The sequence below is a fragment of the Paramisgurnus dabryanus genome, chromosome 1 (genome assembly GCF_030506205.2).
Source record: "Paramisgurnus dabryanus chromosome 1, PD_genome_1.1, whole genome shotgun sequence".
Lineage (NCBI taxonomy): Eukaryota > Metazoa > Chordata > Actinopteri > Cypriniformes > Cobitidae > Paramisgurnus > Paramisgurnus dabryanus.
Genome location: NC_133337.1, coordinates 50767550 through 50784420, shown reverse-complemented (window position 1 = coordinate 50784420; position 16871 = coordinate 50767550). Strand labels below are relative to the sequence as shown.

Genomic DNA, 16871 nt, shown 5'->3' with positions numbered 1-16871 from the left:
TACATTATTATTAATTAGTAACTTAATTACATTAGTTAATATTAATAAGCTAATGACAGCGACTACGAACTTTTATTTTATGAAAATACTACGGGAAGTGACGTAAGCACTATCCTAGCTTGAAAGAATTCGCAGCGGTGTGTTATTCAAATCACTCACTTCAAGCTTATTCATCAATGAAAAAATGTCCAAAAAGGTATGAGTATTACAAACAAATATTTTGTTTTACACATGCGTAAGAACTGGCCTATATTCGCTAAACTTTTATTTTGATAGCCAATGTTTTGTTCTGTAGTGTACGTCTTCACACATTAGCTGTTCTTCCTGTTTTTTGGTCCGCACAGAGGTTTGTTTCTATGTGCAGGAAAAATATAAAAAAACATAAAACGATGTTGCAATTTATATTCATAACTGAACGATCTAAAACGGCGTTGAATTGCATAATACTTATTATTAAAATATAATATAAATTTATAAGGGAAGCTTATGTTTTTGACGGGTATTAGCTCGCTAGCTAGCCTATAACAGCTAGTATAATTTGTAAGCTAAACTCTCAAAGCGCCAAAAATTAATGAATAAAATGAGAATTTAAATGTAAGAACATCTGGGCTATATTTAACACATCTGTTATAGCTTAATGTGTTATGTAACAGAATTATGTAGCTTTAAAAAAATGATCATATATGGCGAAGACGGCTCCGGTGTTAGCCAGCATAAATACTGAAGTCAATCACAAGCGTTTTAGTTTAAATTATATAAGTATTATCCTTAAATATACTATGTTTTAATAGATATTTCATTTTGTTTAGGGTGAATAAATGCGTTTCATTTATACATGCAATTTTGGGCCAGTGTTAGGAGTTAACTGTGTAAAATCTCTTTACTCTGACATTTATATGATATTATAAAGTTACTTTTTTTATTAACTACTAATAGTGCAAGTAATTATGTCTGCAAGGTAATTCATGTTTACTTTTAAAATGGCCAGTCCTGAATATATATCTGTTCAATCTAACATTAAATGTTTTTTAGGGAAGCATGTCTGGAACTGGGGGTGGGAAGCGGCCCTCAGGAGGGGACAGTCCCCCGGGCCCACCTGAAAAAAAGACCAAAAAAGAGGAGAAAACTACTACAACTCTCATAGAGCCCATTCGCATCGGAGGAGTTTCTTCCACGGTTAGTTTTTTGCTCTTACCAGAGCATAATGTTTTGTAGATGGACCGTTTCAATGTTCTCATTATCCAATATGTGTTTACAATTTATATTTTTAACCCAGATTGATATATTCCTTTCTCTGGTGTGCTAAATCAACCTTGCAATCTCGAGTAAAATCTTCCTTATTGTCTTAATTTAGTACACATAACATTTGAAGCCTTCATATACAAGCAATTAATTTTCCCATTTTTTGGTTTGTGCAGGAGGAGATGGACATGAAGGTCATTCAGTTCAAGAACAAGAAGCTCTATGAGCGCCTCGAACAGAGGCAGGCTTTGGAGGATGAATTAAGGGAGAAGATTGAGAAGCTGGAGAAGAGGCAGGCCACCGATGACACCACCCTGCTGATCGTCAACCGCTGCTGGACTCAGGTTCATCATTTTATAGTTTTCTTGCAGTGCAAAACTCATTTGCTTATTAACACTATAACAAAAACAAACAATGACAGCTGAAAATGCTAGGGGTCAGAGTATGGTTATGTGTAACTTCGTACTGCATTTACATTTAGGCATTTAGCTGATACTTTTATCCAAAGGAACACAAGCATGTGTGTACATTTGCATTCTGTGTGCATCATATCTGATTTGCGAGTGGTCATGAGATTTTGGTACTATTTGCAAAGCAACACTGTGTACATCGGGGTCTCCAACCCTGCTCCTTGGAAGCTCCTGTCCAGCAGATTTTAGCTCCAACCCCAATCAAACACAGCTGTACCAGCTAATCAATGTGTTCAGGATTGCTTGATCATTACAGACAGGTGTGTTGAAGCAGGGTTGGAGATCCCTGGCATACATATTCCTCAAGCATTGTGGTCAATCCCTAACCCCTAAGTATTAAGCTTCAGCAATTAATTCAACCTGAAGCACTTACCATGCACACTTCATTCAAACTCATTCAGATTATGGTTTATATTTTCTTTGTGTGTATGTAATTGGTTATCATTAAATGTTAGTTTGTGTGCGTCTTTAAATAGGAATGTGATGCAGCAAAATTTCCACAGAACTAAAACCTAAGATCACCTAAAATTGTAGCACTATTTTTTAACTCCATATCAAACAAAATCGTTTTTAGGTTCCCATTTTAACCCAGTATCTCTCTTTTATGTTCCACAGCTGGAAGAAAATATTCATGACCTGTTGCAGCTGGTGGAGCCTAAAGAAACCTCAGCACCTGTCCAGACTCCTGCCACACCTCCTGTCCCTGCAGATGCGTCTCTCCCTGCTGCTCCTGCCCCATCACCAGCCCCTGAACCCTCTACTCCTTTACCAGCTCCAGTAGAGGGAGAGGACGGCCTCCCCCAGCCTCCATCTACAGCTGAGGGGGTGGAGGAGGAACAGAAACAGCCAGATCAGGTGAAGGAACCGGAGCAGGCTCAGCAACCGCTTGAGACCGAGGAGAAACCACCTGAGAAACCAGTGAAGGATGGCATTTCCGGTAAATGTACAGACAGTTACATTCAGATGTAGTGTGTTTTAAATGAAATGGTATGCTTAAATTGTAATTTCACATTGATAACATTGCATTGGATGCAAAATTAGATGTTTGGCAGAATTTCTAATTGCTTGTTAAGTTTGATGTGACAGTGACCACAGTGTGACATGCAATACTATCTAAAACTGTTTAAACAGATGTGACACCCCGTCTGTGAATTCCAGGTTAAAGTCTCTAATCTAGTGATGAGATTAGGAGCATCAGTTTGATTTCACTCATTGATTTCCCATTTATTTCAATCTTTGGCATGACCTTACTCAGTGTGTCTGTGTTTTATAGCCCCTCCACCACCTCTCAGTGAAAGTGCAAAAGCTTTCCTGGCTACTCTGGATAACAGTAGTGAGGAGGAACTCACTCTGCAGCTGCAGGACAGAATGCAGTTCAGCAAGGGGGCCGTAGCCTGCATGGTCTGCATCTTTGACCGTCTGCACAGTAGCATTGAGGAGCTGTGCGCTAGAGTAGAATCAGCAGGTAAAATGTTTTTACCGTAAAAGGCATAATTCAGCATAAATCTGCATTGTATCTGTACGGTTTGATCACTGTGTGAACAAACTGTGAACTTGCGCACTCTGTTTTCTTATCAGTTTGTGAGGATGACAGTCAGCGAGAGATAATCGCCACAAACCGCAAACTTCTGGAGGAAAACAATCGGCTACAAGACCTTGCTTCTTCTCTTCAGGGGAGACACCATAAAATGTCATTGGAGGTAAATGAGTTTTTTTTCCACAAGGCCTTATTTTCTAGTTATTAAATTGATGCTGACTATTACTGTTACCACATCCGTCCTTAAGAACTGTTCTTGTGTTTACAGTATAATGAACTAGTGGACAAAGTTACAAGTTCTGAAACTAAAGTGTCTGAGATGGAGACTGCTGTGGAGGACCTGCAGTGGGACATCGAGAAACTTCGTAAGAGAGAGCAGAAGCTGAATAAACATCTAGCAGAAGCTCTGGAGCAGGTCAGCATTTGTCTCTTCATGGAATGATTCTTATCCTATGTCTTCTGTAATGCTGAGCACTTAAATTTTAATGGTGAATATTTTCAGGTTTGTTGTATAGTTCTGTGAAATTTCTTTGCAAATCTAGCTCCATCCTTGTAGTTGAAGTATGACGGCACTTGCTTTCAGGGCTTTGAACCAGATTTTTTTCCCAGTTGGTTTGTTCCGAACAGAAACCGTATTCTAACGTTTCCGGTTTTCGGTTCAACCCCAAAATTGACGTTCCTGAACCGGTTAGAACAAAAATAAAGTTCCCGAACCGGTTAATGACGTTCCATGTCAGCTGTGGGACATACAAATAAGTAGGCTGATGATTAGGACATTAAACTTAAATTATTAGTCTACATAATTTTCCTTAAGTCTCTATCATTAAAAAAGGCTACATTATGTAAGCACATAACTGTAATTCTGACATGCCTACATTTGTTTCAGCATTTTACATGAATTGAGACAAGGACAATTTCTGCCATGTCGTTTATTGGCAAACAACTTAAACAAATGTTTTTATTAGAAAAAGAATACTGTGGTACGCTTGCTTTTTGAAATGCGTCTCTCCATGTATGCACTTTTGAGTGCACTTAAACACGCGCACACACACACAGGCGGAGAATGAATTTCAAACGGCACTCTGGGAAGAAGATGCAGCATAAACAGTCGCTCCACATAAAGTGAAAATTACATCGTTTTTCAGTTCTTTATTCGCCAAATGTATGTTAATGGACTACAGTATAAGACATAGTAGTGCATGTCTCTCAAGTTTATACATCAAGAGTTCTGATCTTTAAAGGGCATAGGCATAATTGCGTTTGATTTTGACCAGACACATTCAACCGTCTGTGCGTACAGAAAATCTCGAAAAGCTCTCTTTAGCGCCTTTTTGTGGTTAAATTGTTTATAATCACTGTGTGAACAATTGCAAGCCTTTGAAACGCAGGCAAAGGATCAACTTTCACCCCATTTAAATTTGCGTATTAATCCATGAATCGCATGCGAGCCGAACCGTGGGGTGTGATCTGTACCGATCAACTGCGATCTGTTACACCACTAATTGGTATTAAAAAACAAACATCTTGAGATACTTGGTAGCTACAATATTTACCTCTTATGATCGAGCATTAGAGACTTGGGCTTAAGTATAGGCTTCTTGCTGGTGGCAAGCTTCACATTTCTTCGCACTTCACAGAGTCATATTACACAGAAATCTTGTCAAAGAACGAAAAATAACGGTATTAACCGGTTCCCATTATTAAAAAAAAAAACTTTTCTGTTCCGGAACATATATTTTTTTGAAAGTTTTTGGTTTCGTTTCTGTTCCTTGCAAAACATCAAAAGTTTCTGGTGTTCGTTCCGTGAACCGGTTCAAAGCCTTGCTTGCTATCAGTACTTCCTTTGAGAAAGGAAGTTATACAAAGATTACAAACTAGTCATTTTGTTCTTGAAGGTTTTGGTAAAACCTAAACCAAAACTTCATGTGTGATGTGGTAAAATTATGGTTTCTAGTGCCATATTTATTTGAAATGTTTTTATTCAGCTTAATTCAGGTTATCATGCCACTGGCAGTTCTGGCGGATTACCTGGTGGTCAAATCACACTTACTATACAAAAGGTAAAGCATTACATAAATTGTTTGTTTATTTGAATGATGAAGACCCAGTTATATAAAAAGTTAATCTGTTATTGTCAGTGTGTATGTAATACATATTTCTTTATTCTCAGTTTGAGTCTCTGAATGCAGAGCTGGAGCAGAATCAGGAGCTGGCCAACAGCCGTATGGCAGAGCTTGAGAAACTACAGCAAGAGCTACAGGAAGCTGTTCGAGAGAGTGAAAAGCTAAAGGTGCGACAGCACACATCAGCCTAGACTGCCTAATAGTAGGGGTGTCACGATTCTCCAAATCCTCGATTCGATTACATTTTCGATCCTAGGGGTCACGATTCGATTCGATTCACGGTTTGTAATTTTTTTTTTGAAAGACAAAAAATGATAGGCCATTATTATTATTATTATTATTATTATTATAGTTTCACATTAGCATGCACATTGCGTGCTTTTCCTCGCATGGAGGTTTGTGGGCTTTACTTACGCGAGAAAGCTTGTAGAGAGAGGATTCCTTCTTGCACGCACATGGACTTAATGCGCGCATCTTGGACTCCTCCTAGCATCTGAAATAAAACTGGTGCGTTATAAGCAGCTGCGCTTCTCTCTGTCTCACGTGCACGCGCTCTCGCATCTGTCTAAACATAAACTAAAGTAGTAATCCTTACGTATTTGTTCGATTTAAGCGTTTCATGCGAGCTGAGGCAAACTATCCCTTTTGTTTAAAATATAACCCGCTTCATCTTGGCGGCTCTCTCGCGCACGTGCAGAGAGCTGGACTCTGTCCAAAGGCAGGTCACTAGGTAGTAATCCTGTTTATGATATCCATTACAATGAGTTGTAGCAATACATCCTTCGTGTTTAAAATATAAATCGCGTTCCACTGAACCAATGTTTTTAAAGGCACCTCTGAGAGGTTTATTTTCCCCCGCTTGACAAGCCGACCAGACGTGACATTGGGGCGTGGCAGCATCGACAATCCATTTTTTAATTCGAAGTTCAAGGTTGTGACTTAATTTCGATCGATTTCGATTTAAAATCGAAATCGTGACACCCTTACCTAATAGTGATTTGAAGATCCTATTTTTTATCCTATGAAATTATTTGACGTGTGCAGTTTTCCATGTTGATGTTTTTCCTGTTTTAACATGAAGTTGGGAAGTTGGAATAACTGCAATTCAACTATTTGATTGGACAATAAGTTAAATATATACAGGTGCTGGTCATATAATAAGAATATCTTCAAAAAGGTGATTTATTTCACTTATTCCATTTCAAAAAGTGTATCTTGTAAATTATATTCATTCATTACACACAGACTATTATATTTCAAATGTTTATTTATTTTAATTTTGATCATTATAACGGTCAACTAAGGAAAATTCCAAATTCAGTATCTCAGAAAATTAAAATATTGTGAAAAGGTTCAATATTGTAGACACCTGGTGCCACACTCTAATCAGCTAATTAACTCAAAACACGCAAAGGCCTTTAAATGGTCTCTCAGTCTAGTTCTGTAGGCTACACAATCATTGGGAAGACTGCTCACTTGGACAGTTGCCCAAAAGTTGACAATTGACACATTGCACAAGGAGGGCAAGACACAAAAGGTCATTGCAAAAGAGGCTGGCTGTTCACAGAGCTCTGTGTCCAAGCACATTAATGGAGAGGCGAAGGGAAGGAAAAGATGTGGTAGAAAAAAGTGTACTAACAATAGAGAAAACGGCATCCTGGAGAGGATTGTGAAACAAAACCCATTCAAAAATGTGGGAGAGATTCACAAACTGTGTGGACTGCAGCTGGATTCAGTGCTTCAAGAACCACTACGCACAGATGTATGCAAGACATGAGTTTCAGCTGTCGCATTCCTTGTGTCAAGTCACTCTTGAACAACAGACAGCGGCTAAAGCTTGGCTAAAGACAAAAAGGACTCCACTGCTGCTGAGTGGTCCAAAGTGATGTTCTCTGATAAAAGTAAATTAAGCATTTCCTTTGGAAATCAGGGTCCCAGAGTCTGGATGAAGAGAGAAGAGGCATACAATCCACGTTGCTTAACTCTTTCCCCGCCATTGACGAGATATCTCGTCAATTAAGAGAAAACGCTTCCCCGCCAATGACGAGATTTTCCGTCTTTCCGCAATACCGCTATTATCCACCAGGTGGCGCCCTTCCGCAACTTTTTAAAACCGGAAGTATTGCCCTATGGCAAGCTGCTGCATGTCCGTGTCTGTTTTAAAGATCGCTCTGAATGGGATCTCTATGAAAAGTCCGTCATAAAAATGGAATTATCTCTGCTTTTTGCTCAAAATATGGTGTTTTTGCAAAAACCTACCCATATTCAAAAGCTGATTGCAAAAGAACCACTAAAGGTAGGATGAAACGTTTTTTTTTGTTTGAAAGCAGAGGGTCTGTTCTTTCATTTGGTATATTGTATGTTTATATATTTAAAGAAGAACATTTTCTGGAAGGCATTAAACTTTGGTGAAAATCATGAAAAACGCTGGCGCTGGCTGGCAACTTTTTTTAAAAATGCTGGCGGTGAAAGAGTTAAGGTCCAGTGTAAAGTTTCCACAGTCAGTGATGGTTTGGGGTGCCATGTCATCTGCTGGTGTTGGTCCACTGTGTTTTCTGAGGTCCAAGGTCAACGCAGCCGTACACCAGGAAGTTTAGAGCACTTCATGCTTCCTGCTGCTGACCAACTTTATGGAGATGCAGATTAGATTTCACTTTCCAAAAGGACTTGGCACTTGCACACCGTGCCAAAGCTACCAGTACCTGGTTAAAGGACCATGGTATCCCTGTTTCTTATTGAAAATATATTGGGTATTGTGAAGAGGAAGATGTTATATGCCAGACCCAACAATGCAGAAAAACTGAAGGCCACTATCAGGGCGCACTCACATTATCCAAACCAAACCAAGCCCCAGCGCGATTGTCACCCCTCCCTACTCCCCCAGATGCACGCACTCACACTGTACTTCTTATCGATCCGAGTCCGGGCGCGCTTTCGTCATTAAGATGCGATTGTTTTGAAAAAAGCAGGAAGTAAAGCTCTCTCTTAACACTGGAACCCACCGTAATGATTAGTCGGTGTTTTTCATTCGGAGTCGTTTGGTGCGCGATTACAGACAGCCCTCTCACATGTCATCATATTGCTTAGTTCATCTGTCACGTGCGCAGCTCAGACATTCACGTAACCCCGCTGCGCGAATCAAAAGGTTTTTACGGAGGCAGATGAAGGTGAGTGGTCGCGCAGCTGACGTCTTCACCTTTTGAATCGCGCTCAGGCGCGATTGCGCTCACACCACAGCCTTCCGCGCCTGAGCCCAAGTGAACCGCGCTCTGGCCCACCTCTGCAACCCGGCCGTGGCGTGAATAACCAATCCGCGCCCGGGCGCGGAACAGAGCGATCACACTAGTCAAACAAACCAGGCTTTGGGGGTCAAACGCGCCCGAGCGCGGTTTGGTTTGGACAGTGTGAGTGCGCCCTCAGAGCAACCTGGGCTTTCATAACACCTGAGAAGTGCTACAGACTGATCGACTCCATGCCACGCTGCATTTCTGCAGTAATTCAGGCAAAAGGAGCCCCAACTAAGTATAGAGTGCTGTACATGAACATACTTTTCATTTTCATACTTTTCAGATTTCTAAAAATCCGTTCTTTGTATTGGTCTTATGTAATATTCTAATTTTCCGAGATACTGAATTTGGGATTTTCCTTAGTTGTCCAATGTTTGAAATATATCAGTCTGTGTGTAGTGAATGAATACAAGTTTCACTTTTTGAAAGGAATTAGTGAAATAAATAAACTTTTTGATAATATTCTAATTATATGACTAGCAACTGTACATATCCTTGACTGCAGATTTTATATATATATATATATATATATATATATATATATATATTTTTTTTTTGTTATTTTTACCTAAGAAAAAAAACTATGTAAAAGGCGTTATCCTTCAGAATGTCACAAAACTAATGGGACCTATTGCTGACCTGTGCATTCACTTGTAGATGGATCTTAGAAACATACCTGAGGATGTCTTAAAGGAGACACCTGAGTACAAGTGCCTCCAATCACAATTCTCTCTGCTGTACAACGAATCGCTGAGTGTAAAGACCCAGCTGGATGAAGCTAGAGCTCTACTGCTCACTGCCAAAAATGCTCATCTGCGGCAGATAGAGCACATGGAGGTGAATTGAATTATGGGATGTATTTATATCCTGGCAGTTTAACAGTGTATGTTAAATTTTGTTTTTGTTACAATCGTATGTCATTCTCTGTGTTTGTAGAGTGATGAGTTGTCTCTTCAGAAAAAGTTACGAACCGAGGTCATACAGCTAGAAGACACACTGGCGCAGGTCCGAAAGGAATACGAAATGCTTCGGATTGAGTTCGAACAGAACCTCGCAGCCAATGAGCAAGCAGGTAACAATTCCTTTAATAGATCTTTTTCCCTGGAAACAGATCGACATTCCCAGTGGTGTAGGTCAGATTCCTCCGCTCTGTGTTTCCCAAGGCACGTTTGTTTCACAGTAACCATGGCTGCGGTGAGGAAGTCTGTGGGGGTGGTGTATCCTGTCATCACTTCTGTGATTGTTCATGGTTTTGGCTGGAGTTCACTCGTAAACCAAAACGTCTGTCAGTGTTTGAATGCTATCTGCATCACCATCTCTCTCTTTTCTCTCGATATTTCTTAAGGCCCAATAAACAGAGAGATGAGACACTTAATCAGCAGTCTGCAGAACCACAATCACCAGCTTAAAGGGGATGTGCAGAGATATAAGAGGAAGTTACGTGAGACACAGATGGAAATTAACAAGGTATTTATTCTGCTGTTATTTGCATAACAATTCACTCATTTACATAATACGCACTTTATTTAGTACACATTTTTTATGTGCTGTTGGGGTGGTATCCCATACAGGGATTAGACTCGTCCTAGACTAAAATAAATGTAAGAGCTGTCCAAACCGAAAACAACTTGCACTGACATATATAAAAAAAGATCAGTGCCCTTTATTTTGCATCAAATTTATTTTGCCTAGTCCTAGCTATTCCCTGTCTGGGAAACCACCCTATATAGATTTTTATGATTTTATTTTAGTAATATGCACAGGGCCTGCATATCTGTTTTAAGACTTTCTTATGGTCACTTCGAAGCACGCCTTTTTAAAAGGATTAAAACATTTCTCAAGTTTATTTTTAATGGTATTCACAGTTTTTCCCTAAAGCATTTTAATAAAATAGTCTTTTGTTGTAATGTATGTAACCTGTTACTTTCCTCTAAATGATTTCAAACTCCCCAAATTCTGTCTAAAATAAACCTACATAATTTTTTTATTTCAGTTGAAGTGCCAGAGCGGAGATGCAGGCGCGCTGCTGTTAGACGAAAGCGTGGGTGATGGAGGACTGGAGGTTAAGAAGGAAGAAGACGAAGACCAGGATGAGGAAGAAGAGAGGAGGAGAGAGTTGGAGAGGCAGCGAGCTCGGGAGAGAGAGAGGGAGGCTGAACGAGAGAGGGAGAGAGAAAGAGAGCGCGAAAGACAGCGCACCGAGGAGATGAAAAGGAAAGACTCTGACACCCTGAAGATGCTCAGAGCAGAGCTCAAGTATGTCTCATTTAACAGAAATAATATCCGCTTTGTTTGCATTGTTAAAATCATGCTAAATATAAATTTAAGAGTCTTACAGTGTCTCTGAAAATTGTTTGGCATGTAGCACACACAAAAATGAATGGATGTGGAAGTGATATTGACGACTTAAAAAAACATTTCACAAAGTATAAATGATGCAAAATAAATTTAAAATGAATAAGGAGGCTTTGGTGACTGAAATTAACTTCAAATCACCTATTTTTTTAATAAAATAGAAAAGTCGATGTAGCTTAGTGAAAAGTTCCTGCATTGTTTACCTAGTTCTCATATTTTGTTACAACCATATGAGGAGTTCAGATGCAAAATCCTCTAATGGCGTAGCAATGGAAAAGCATAATAAGTGTATCAGATATGTTTTCTTGTGTTTAGGTTCAGTAATTTCAATGAAAAGGTTATTAGTTATCAATTTCACAAATGTCACTTTCATTGGTATTTAACTGTATTTCGCTGCAAAACCCTCTAAGTGCATGTAAGCTTTTATAGCAAAACTTTTTTTGGCAAGACAGAACAGTTGCAAAATCCCTAAAGATGCAACCGGAGTATAAGCCGCATCATTCAAAAATGCGTCATTAAGACGAAATAACATATATAAGTCGCAGTGGACTCTTAAGTCGCATTTATTTCGAAAATTATTTCACAAAATCCAAGCTGAAGAACAGACATTTAATCTGGAAAGGCAAGGTATTTAACTAAACAATAGCAGACAGAACAGCAGGCTGAATATATGTCTGTACCTTAAATAATATTATTAGTTATTTAAACGATAAACCATAGCATACAGAACTTACCTGGAAGGTTGAATAGGCTAAATTATCCGAACAAGCATACTAGCATCAAGTTCGCAGGCTCGTCATTCCACATCACTGAATCCATTGAATTACATAAATACAGGAGCAGCAAATAGCGGACTCTCGTGGCTGTAGACGGTAATGTTGTCTCTTGCCTCATAAATGTCAAAATAAATTCATACTGACTTACAAGGCGCACCTGACTATAAGACGCAACACCTGCCCAGTTATGAAAAAACTCTGCTTATAGTCTGTAAAATAGGGTAGAAACAAATAATGAAAGTCAGAATGTGAAACTAAAGTAACCAAATCACACCTTAGGGGACGCCGTGGTCCATGTCACTGCCATATTTGGGTTCTTTTCATGAGTTTCAAAGGACCCAAGGGTTTGAATGTGATGGTCATTTCATTCGCCGTCATTCATCTAGTTAGTATTCCATGCATTTAGAGGACTTTGCTGAAAAATCGAAGTGGTGCGATTTGGTGCGTTTGGTGCCAACAAAGTATTTTTTCTGAATAGCCTGAGGGTGGGATTAAGCAGATTTGAAGGAGGTATCCGATGAACCTATAATACGTGCCGACAGCATTCGATCAATATCATCTCATTTTTGGTGACATTTAGCAGCTTTTGCATCTGAGCTCCTCATATACTTTTTGGGTTCACTATAGTTTCTTGCTGTACGATGTGTACCCTTAAAAATGCAATATCACCTTGTTCTAAAACATTGATGAACTACTGATCTGAGTCACCTCACCCACACATCATCTGCATCTTTCATCCAGAAAAGCTCAAGAGTCTCAGAAGGAAATGAAACTGTTGCTAGACATGTACAAATCGGCTCCAAAAGAGCAGAGGGACAAAGTGCAACTCATGGCGGCAGAAAAGAAGTCCAAAGCGGAGGTATGCGGCTTCACTCGTCTTCTCTTGCTGCCAGAATCGTTAACATGCGGTTCTCTTGAGACGTTTCGTTCTCTTACTGTTGATGTCGACACTGTCTGGCAGGTGGACGAGTTGAGGCAGAGAGTGCGAGAACTAGAGGAAAGAGAAAAAAAGGAGAGCAAGAAACTGGCAGATGAAGATGCCCTCCGCAAGATACGCGTGGCTGAGGAGACCATCGAACACTTGCAGAAGAAACTGGCTGCTACGAAACAGGTGTGATAAATTAAACCGAATTACTGTCATCTTGATCTTTTAAATGATCAATGTAGGTCGACAGACTCTGTCGTTAATGCTGGCGCACTCTTAACAAATAAACTGACACTCCCGCTGTGAACATTTCAGGAGGAAGAAGCTCTGCTGAGTGAAATGGACGTAACGGGACAAGCGTTTGAAGACATGCAGGAGCAGAACAGCAGGCTCATGCAGCAGCTCCGAGAGAAAGATGATGCCAACTTCAAGCTCATGAGCGAACGAATCAAATCCAACCAAATTTACAAGCTACTGCGGGAGGAGAAGGAAGAGCTTGCAGATCAGGTGCTCACGTTCAAGACCCAGGTACGCATCTCATGCGATCGTCGTGTACCCATACTTGAATTAAAGCTTAATTTATCTCACTTTAGGAGGCTTAAAATTTGCACAAGTGATTTACGAGTTCTGTTTTTCGCAATACTGACATTAGTTTTACTGCTACTCCCAGGTGGACGCGCAGCTGCTGGTTGTGCAGAAACTAGAGGAAAAAGAGGGCGTCCTGCAGAGCACGTTGGCTGCTTTGGAGAAGGAGCTTGGACTGCGCACCCAAGCGCTAGAACTCAACAAACGCAAGGTAAGGCTGGAGACGCCCACCTCTGTTTCCTGTGACTCAGCTTAGCCGCTGTATTAGGATGCATTTCCAGATGTGTGTTCAGTGAGCTGTGTTTCTCCGCTATGTCTCAGGCGGTGGAGGCAGCCCAGTTGGCAGAAGACCTTAAAGTGCAGCTGGAGCACACTCAGACCAAGTTGAGGGAGATCCAAGCCTCAGTGTTAGACAACCGTACGGCCCGTGAGAGGGAGAGTGCCAACCTTAAAAGGGCACAGGTATGGTTACGTATGCTGTGTAATAGTTGTAAATAAGTTTGAGATCGAGTAAGTGAGAACTATATGCTGGATTTGTAGGAGGACTTGTCCAGACTGCGGCGTAAGCTAGAGAAGCAGAAGAAGGTCGAGGTGTACACAGATGCTGATGAGATCCTGCAAGAAGAAATCAATCAGTATAAGGTGATGATTTGTTGTTACAGCTGCTGTTTTGATGTACACTACCCAAAGACATGCATGGATGTACTAATGTTTTGTACATTTTTAAATAACGGTTATGTCCCTTGAAGTGTGAAAAGGACTTGCAGGAATTATGTAGTGACCAAAAAATGTTAAACAAATCACAACTGTCGTTTATTTTAGCTTCTTCAAAGCACCCACCATTTGCTTAGATTACAGCTCTTGCCCACTCTGGGCACTCTCTCAACCAGATTGAGGTATCCAACTGGGATGCTTTATAACCGTATGAGAAGTTCCCATATGCTAGCCACTTGTTTGGCTGCTTTTCCTTCTTATCCGGTCCAACTCGCCATAAATAGGGATTTTTTTTTTATACTATAAAACTTTACTCCTTTTAACCATTTCACAAATTCGCATTAACATCAAACAAATGATAAATCAATTTGGCGGGCTGTCCGAGCGGAGGGCTCCAAGCTCGAATTTTTACCCGAAACATAGAGTACTCCCCCCTCCTTTACTTGGATAGAAGAGGGATGGTGCAAAACTTTATATTATATTACAAAAATGGGCATAATAGTGCCCTTTGTTGATAGCCATTTTATTTGCCTCTGTTTTACATCCTCAACTGACTTTTGTGTCTCCCTGCCAGGCTAAACTGCGGTGTCCTTGCTGTAACACCCGGGACAAGGAGACCGTCCTCACCAAGTGTTTCCACGTCTTCTGCTACGAATGCTTGAAGACCCGTTACGACACCCGCCAGAGGAAGTGCCCCAAATGCAACGCCGCTTTCGGTGCAAATGACTTCCACCGCATCTACATCACCTAATTTAGGAAGAACTACGCGATGGACTCTGAATCCAGTGAGAACGAACAGGATGAAAGTGGACTACGAAGCACAGTGTCACCATGCTGTGGTATTTTAATATGCTCTGAAGTGCCACTTTCACTCGCATCTGTGAGAGGTGCCGCTGATGACCAAACAGACAGTGACGGAATGGAAACAGTTGTGATGAAGTAACCGTGAAAGTAGTCATGGTCTATAGCACACAAGCAGTGCTGCTTCATTGCAGAAAAATGCATTGAGGTTCGTCTCTCTTGCTGTGTTCTGTGAAGTTTTACAATGTATTTTCTTTTTAATTTCATTTTTTGAACATCAACCATAAAGCAGGAAAGGTTACCAAGTATCATAAGCATCATAACTGCAGCTAATATGACAAACACCTTCACGGGGTTTCACTGAATATGTTTTGACCATTTTAAGCCTGGTTTCCTTTGAGTCATACAGTAACTCTATCTGGTAATAATCAGAGCCTGTTAACACAGTGACGTTACTGAACCCGTTTTACATACTAGATGTGACGGTATAGTATCTCTATCCAGTAATGATGAGACTGGTTTCTATGGTGACATTCAGTGGTACTCAACTCCCCTTATTATGACCAATAAACACACGTGATGAGTACAGGAGAGAAGGGAGATGCAGAATTTGAAACATGGATTGTGGTGCAGTGATTTCTTTTTGGTTTTTATGCAAACTGGGATCAACTTTGGAGTTTACAGTCACAAATGATGTAGCTATAGTAATGAGATGTGTATATTCATACAATAAATAACCATATATACCTGTGTTAGTTGGATGCTAATCATGAAACTGTGCAAATACCAGATATTTCACTGAGAATAGTAGATCAAAACCAAGTAGTTTCTGGCATTTTCATAAACTTGGTTCTCTGATTTGATGTCAAGCAGAAATCAAAAACATTAAGTTGCGCAGTGTGCTTAAGCAATTGTTTCTCATCCGTCTATTCCCTTGTTGAAACTTTTGTGTTGTTTGTTTAAACATATTGTGACGCAAAATCATGAGTTTTAATTCTAATGAGCTGTTCATGTTGATCTTGTTGTTGTACAGAGTGCTTTCCAAGTGTAAACCCTGACATTTTACACTCCTCGTGCTGTCTGCCAATACAACCCTGAGAAACATTTGTTTCACAATGTATGTGTCTTAAGTAAATGCAGATGACTTTGGACGTGCATAAGATGAATGTTAGACATTACAAAAGGATCACCGGAGGGGGAGAAAAGAAAGCGTACGCATTCCTTTCTCTTGCTAATCTTTTGCGCATAATTTAAGTGTACGTAAATATTATCCATTGTGTTGCGCAATTGACATCTAGTCTATGGGCTTTGCTCTGATCATCCTAATAACTCTTGTACTGCTTTTCCTCTCTGTCTGCCAAACACTGAGCCGTTGTTTGCACCCTTGGACCAGATACAGCAAATTACGTAGTTGGGTGGGGTGACTTCAATATGCCTGTTTTCCTCAAAACAGACTTGTACGGGGAGACTGGGGTCTGTCTTTTGTCCACTTAACGAAAACTACTTGTTTTTCACACAGACTTCGCGCCAACGTATTTTTTTTACGTCAAATGCTCATGTCAGTACTAGGGAACTGTCATGTACTACAGATTATTTCCAATGAATGAAGAGTTGGGTGATTTGTTTTTCTTTCGCGGAAGGCGTACCAATGAAAAGTAAAAACGAAACAGGAAAGGTTGCCTCGTGCGCGTATCCCGTCGGTGACGGCTTCGCGCTCGTGCTGTGAATACAGAGCTTGGTGCTCATCGTGTCTCAAAAGCTAGCGAGGCGCCTACTTGCATGCTTCCTATAAACTTCACAGGCACAAGGACGAATATCTCAGAAATGCTGTCTACCTAGGCAGCTCACGTTTTTTTTAAGCAACCACAATCTCAGTACAGTACATAGGAAATGACTCATAGATGAGTTAAACCCAGCGCGTGGGTGTGGACGCTATTAAAACAAGGCTGAAAGTTAGGGGTGGGCCATTCACATGCTCTGCTTTTGCTAGAAACCCAATTGTGGCTTTTAATCTTTTGAAATCGTTGTGGGATTTCAATATACACACATACATATA

General features: G+C 40.3%; 1 protein-coding gene across 1 annotated transcript; it reads left to right on the top strand.

The window, feature by feature from the left end:
* The first annotated feature begins 303 nt into the window (after positions 1 to 303).
* Positions 304 to 15921, top strand: rnf40 (ring finger protein 40). Its single transcript, XM_065262911.2, has 20 exons — positions 304 to 346; positions 1033 to 1176; positions 1419 to 1586; positions 2328 to 2649; positions 2986 to 3177; positions 3291 to 3412; positions 3518 to 3664; positions 5235 to 5309; positions 5420 to 5539; positions 9317 to 9496; positions 9596 to 9731; positions 10005 to 10126; positions 10653 to 10915; positions 12532 to 12649; positions 12752 to 12901; positions 13031 to 13243; positions 13386 to 13511; positions 13622 to 13762; positions 13841 to 13942; positions 14589 to 15921. Exons 2-20 carry the CDS (start codon positions 1039 to 1041, stop codon positions 14763 to 14765), a joined length of 3012 nt encoding a protein of 1003 aa, XP_065118983.2. The 5' UTR covers positions 304 to 346; positions 1033 to 1038; the 3' UTR covers positions 14766 to 15921.
* Positions 15922 to 16871: the final 950 nt, after the last annotated feature.

Excerpts from the sequence above, each read along its gene's own strand:
- rnf40 (XM_065262911.2), top strand. The coding sequence starts at position 1,039 with ATGTCTGGAACTGGGGGTGGGAAGCGGCCCTCAGGAGGGGACAGTCCC. Across the intron at positions 1,177-1,418 it reads TCGGAGGAGTTTCTTCCACG|GAGGAGATGGACATGAAGGT; the intron begins GTTAGTTTTTTG and ends TGGTTTGTGCAG. Across the intron at positions 13,943-14,588 it reads AAGAAATCAATCAGTATAAG|GCTAAACTGCGGTGTCCTTG; the intron begins GTGATGATTTGT and ends TCTCCCTGCCAG.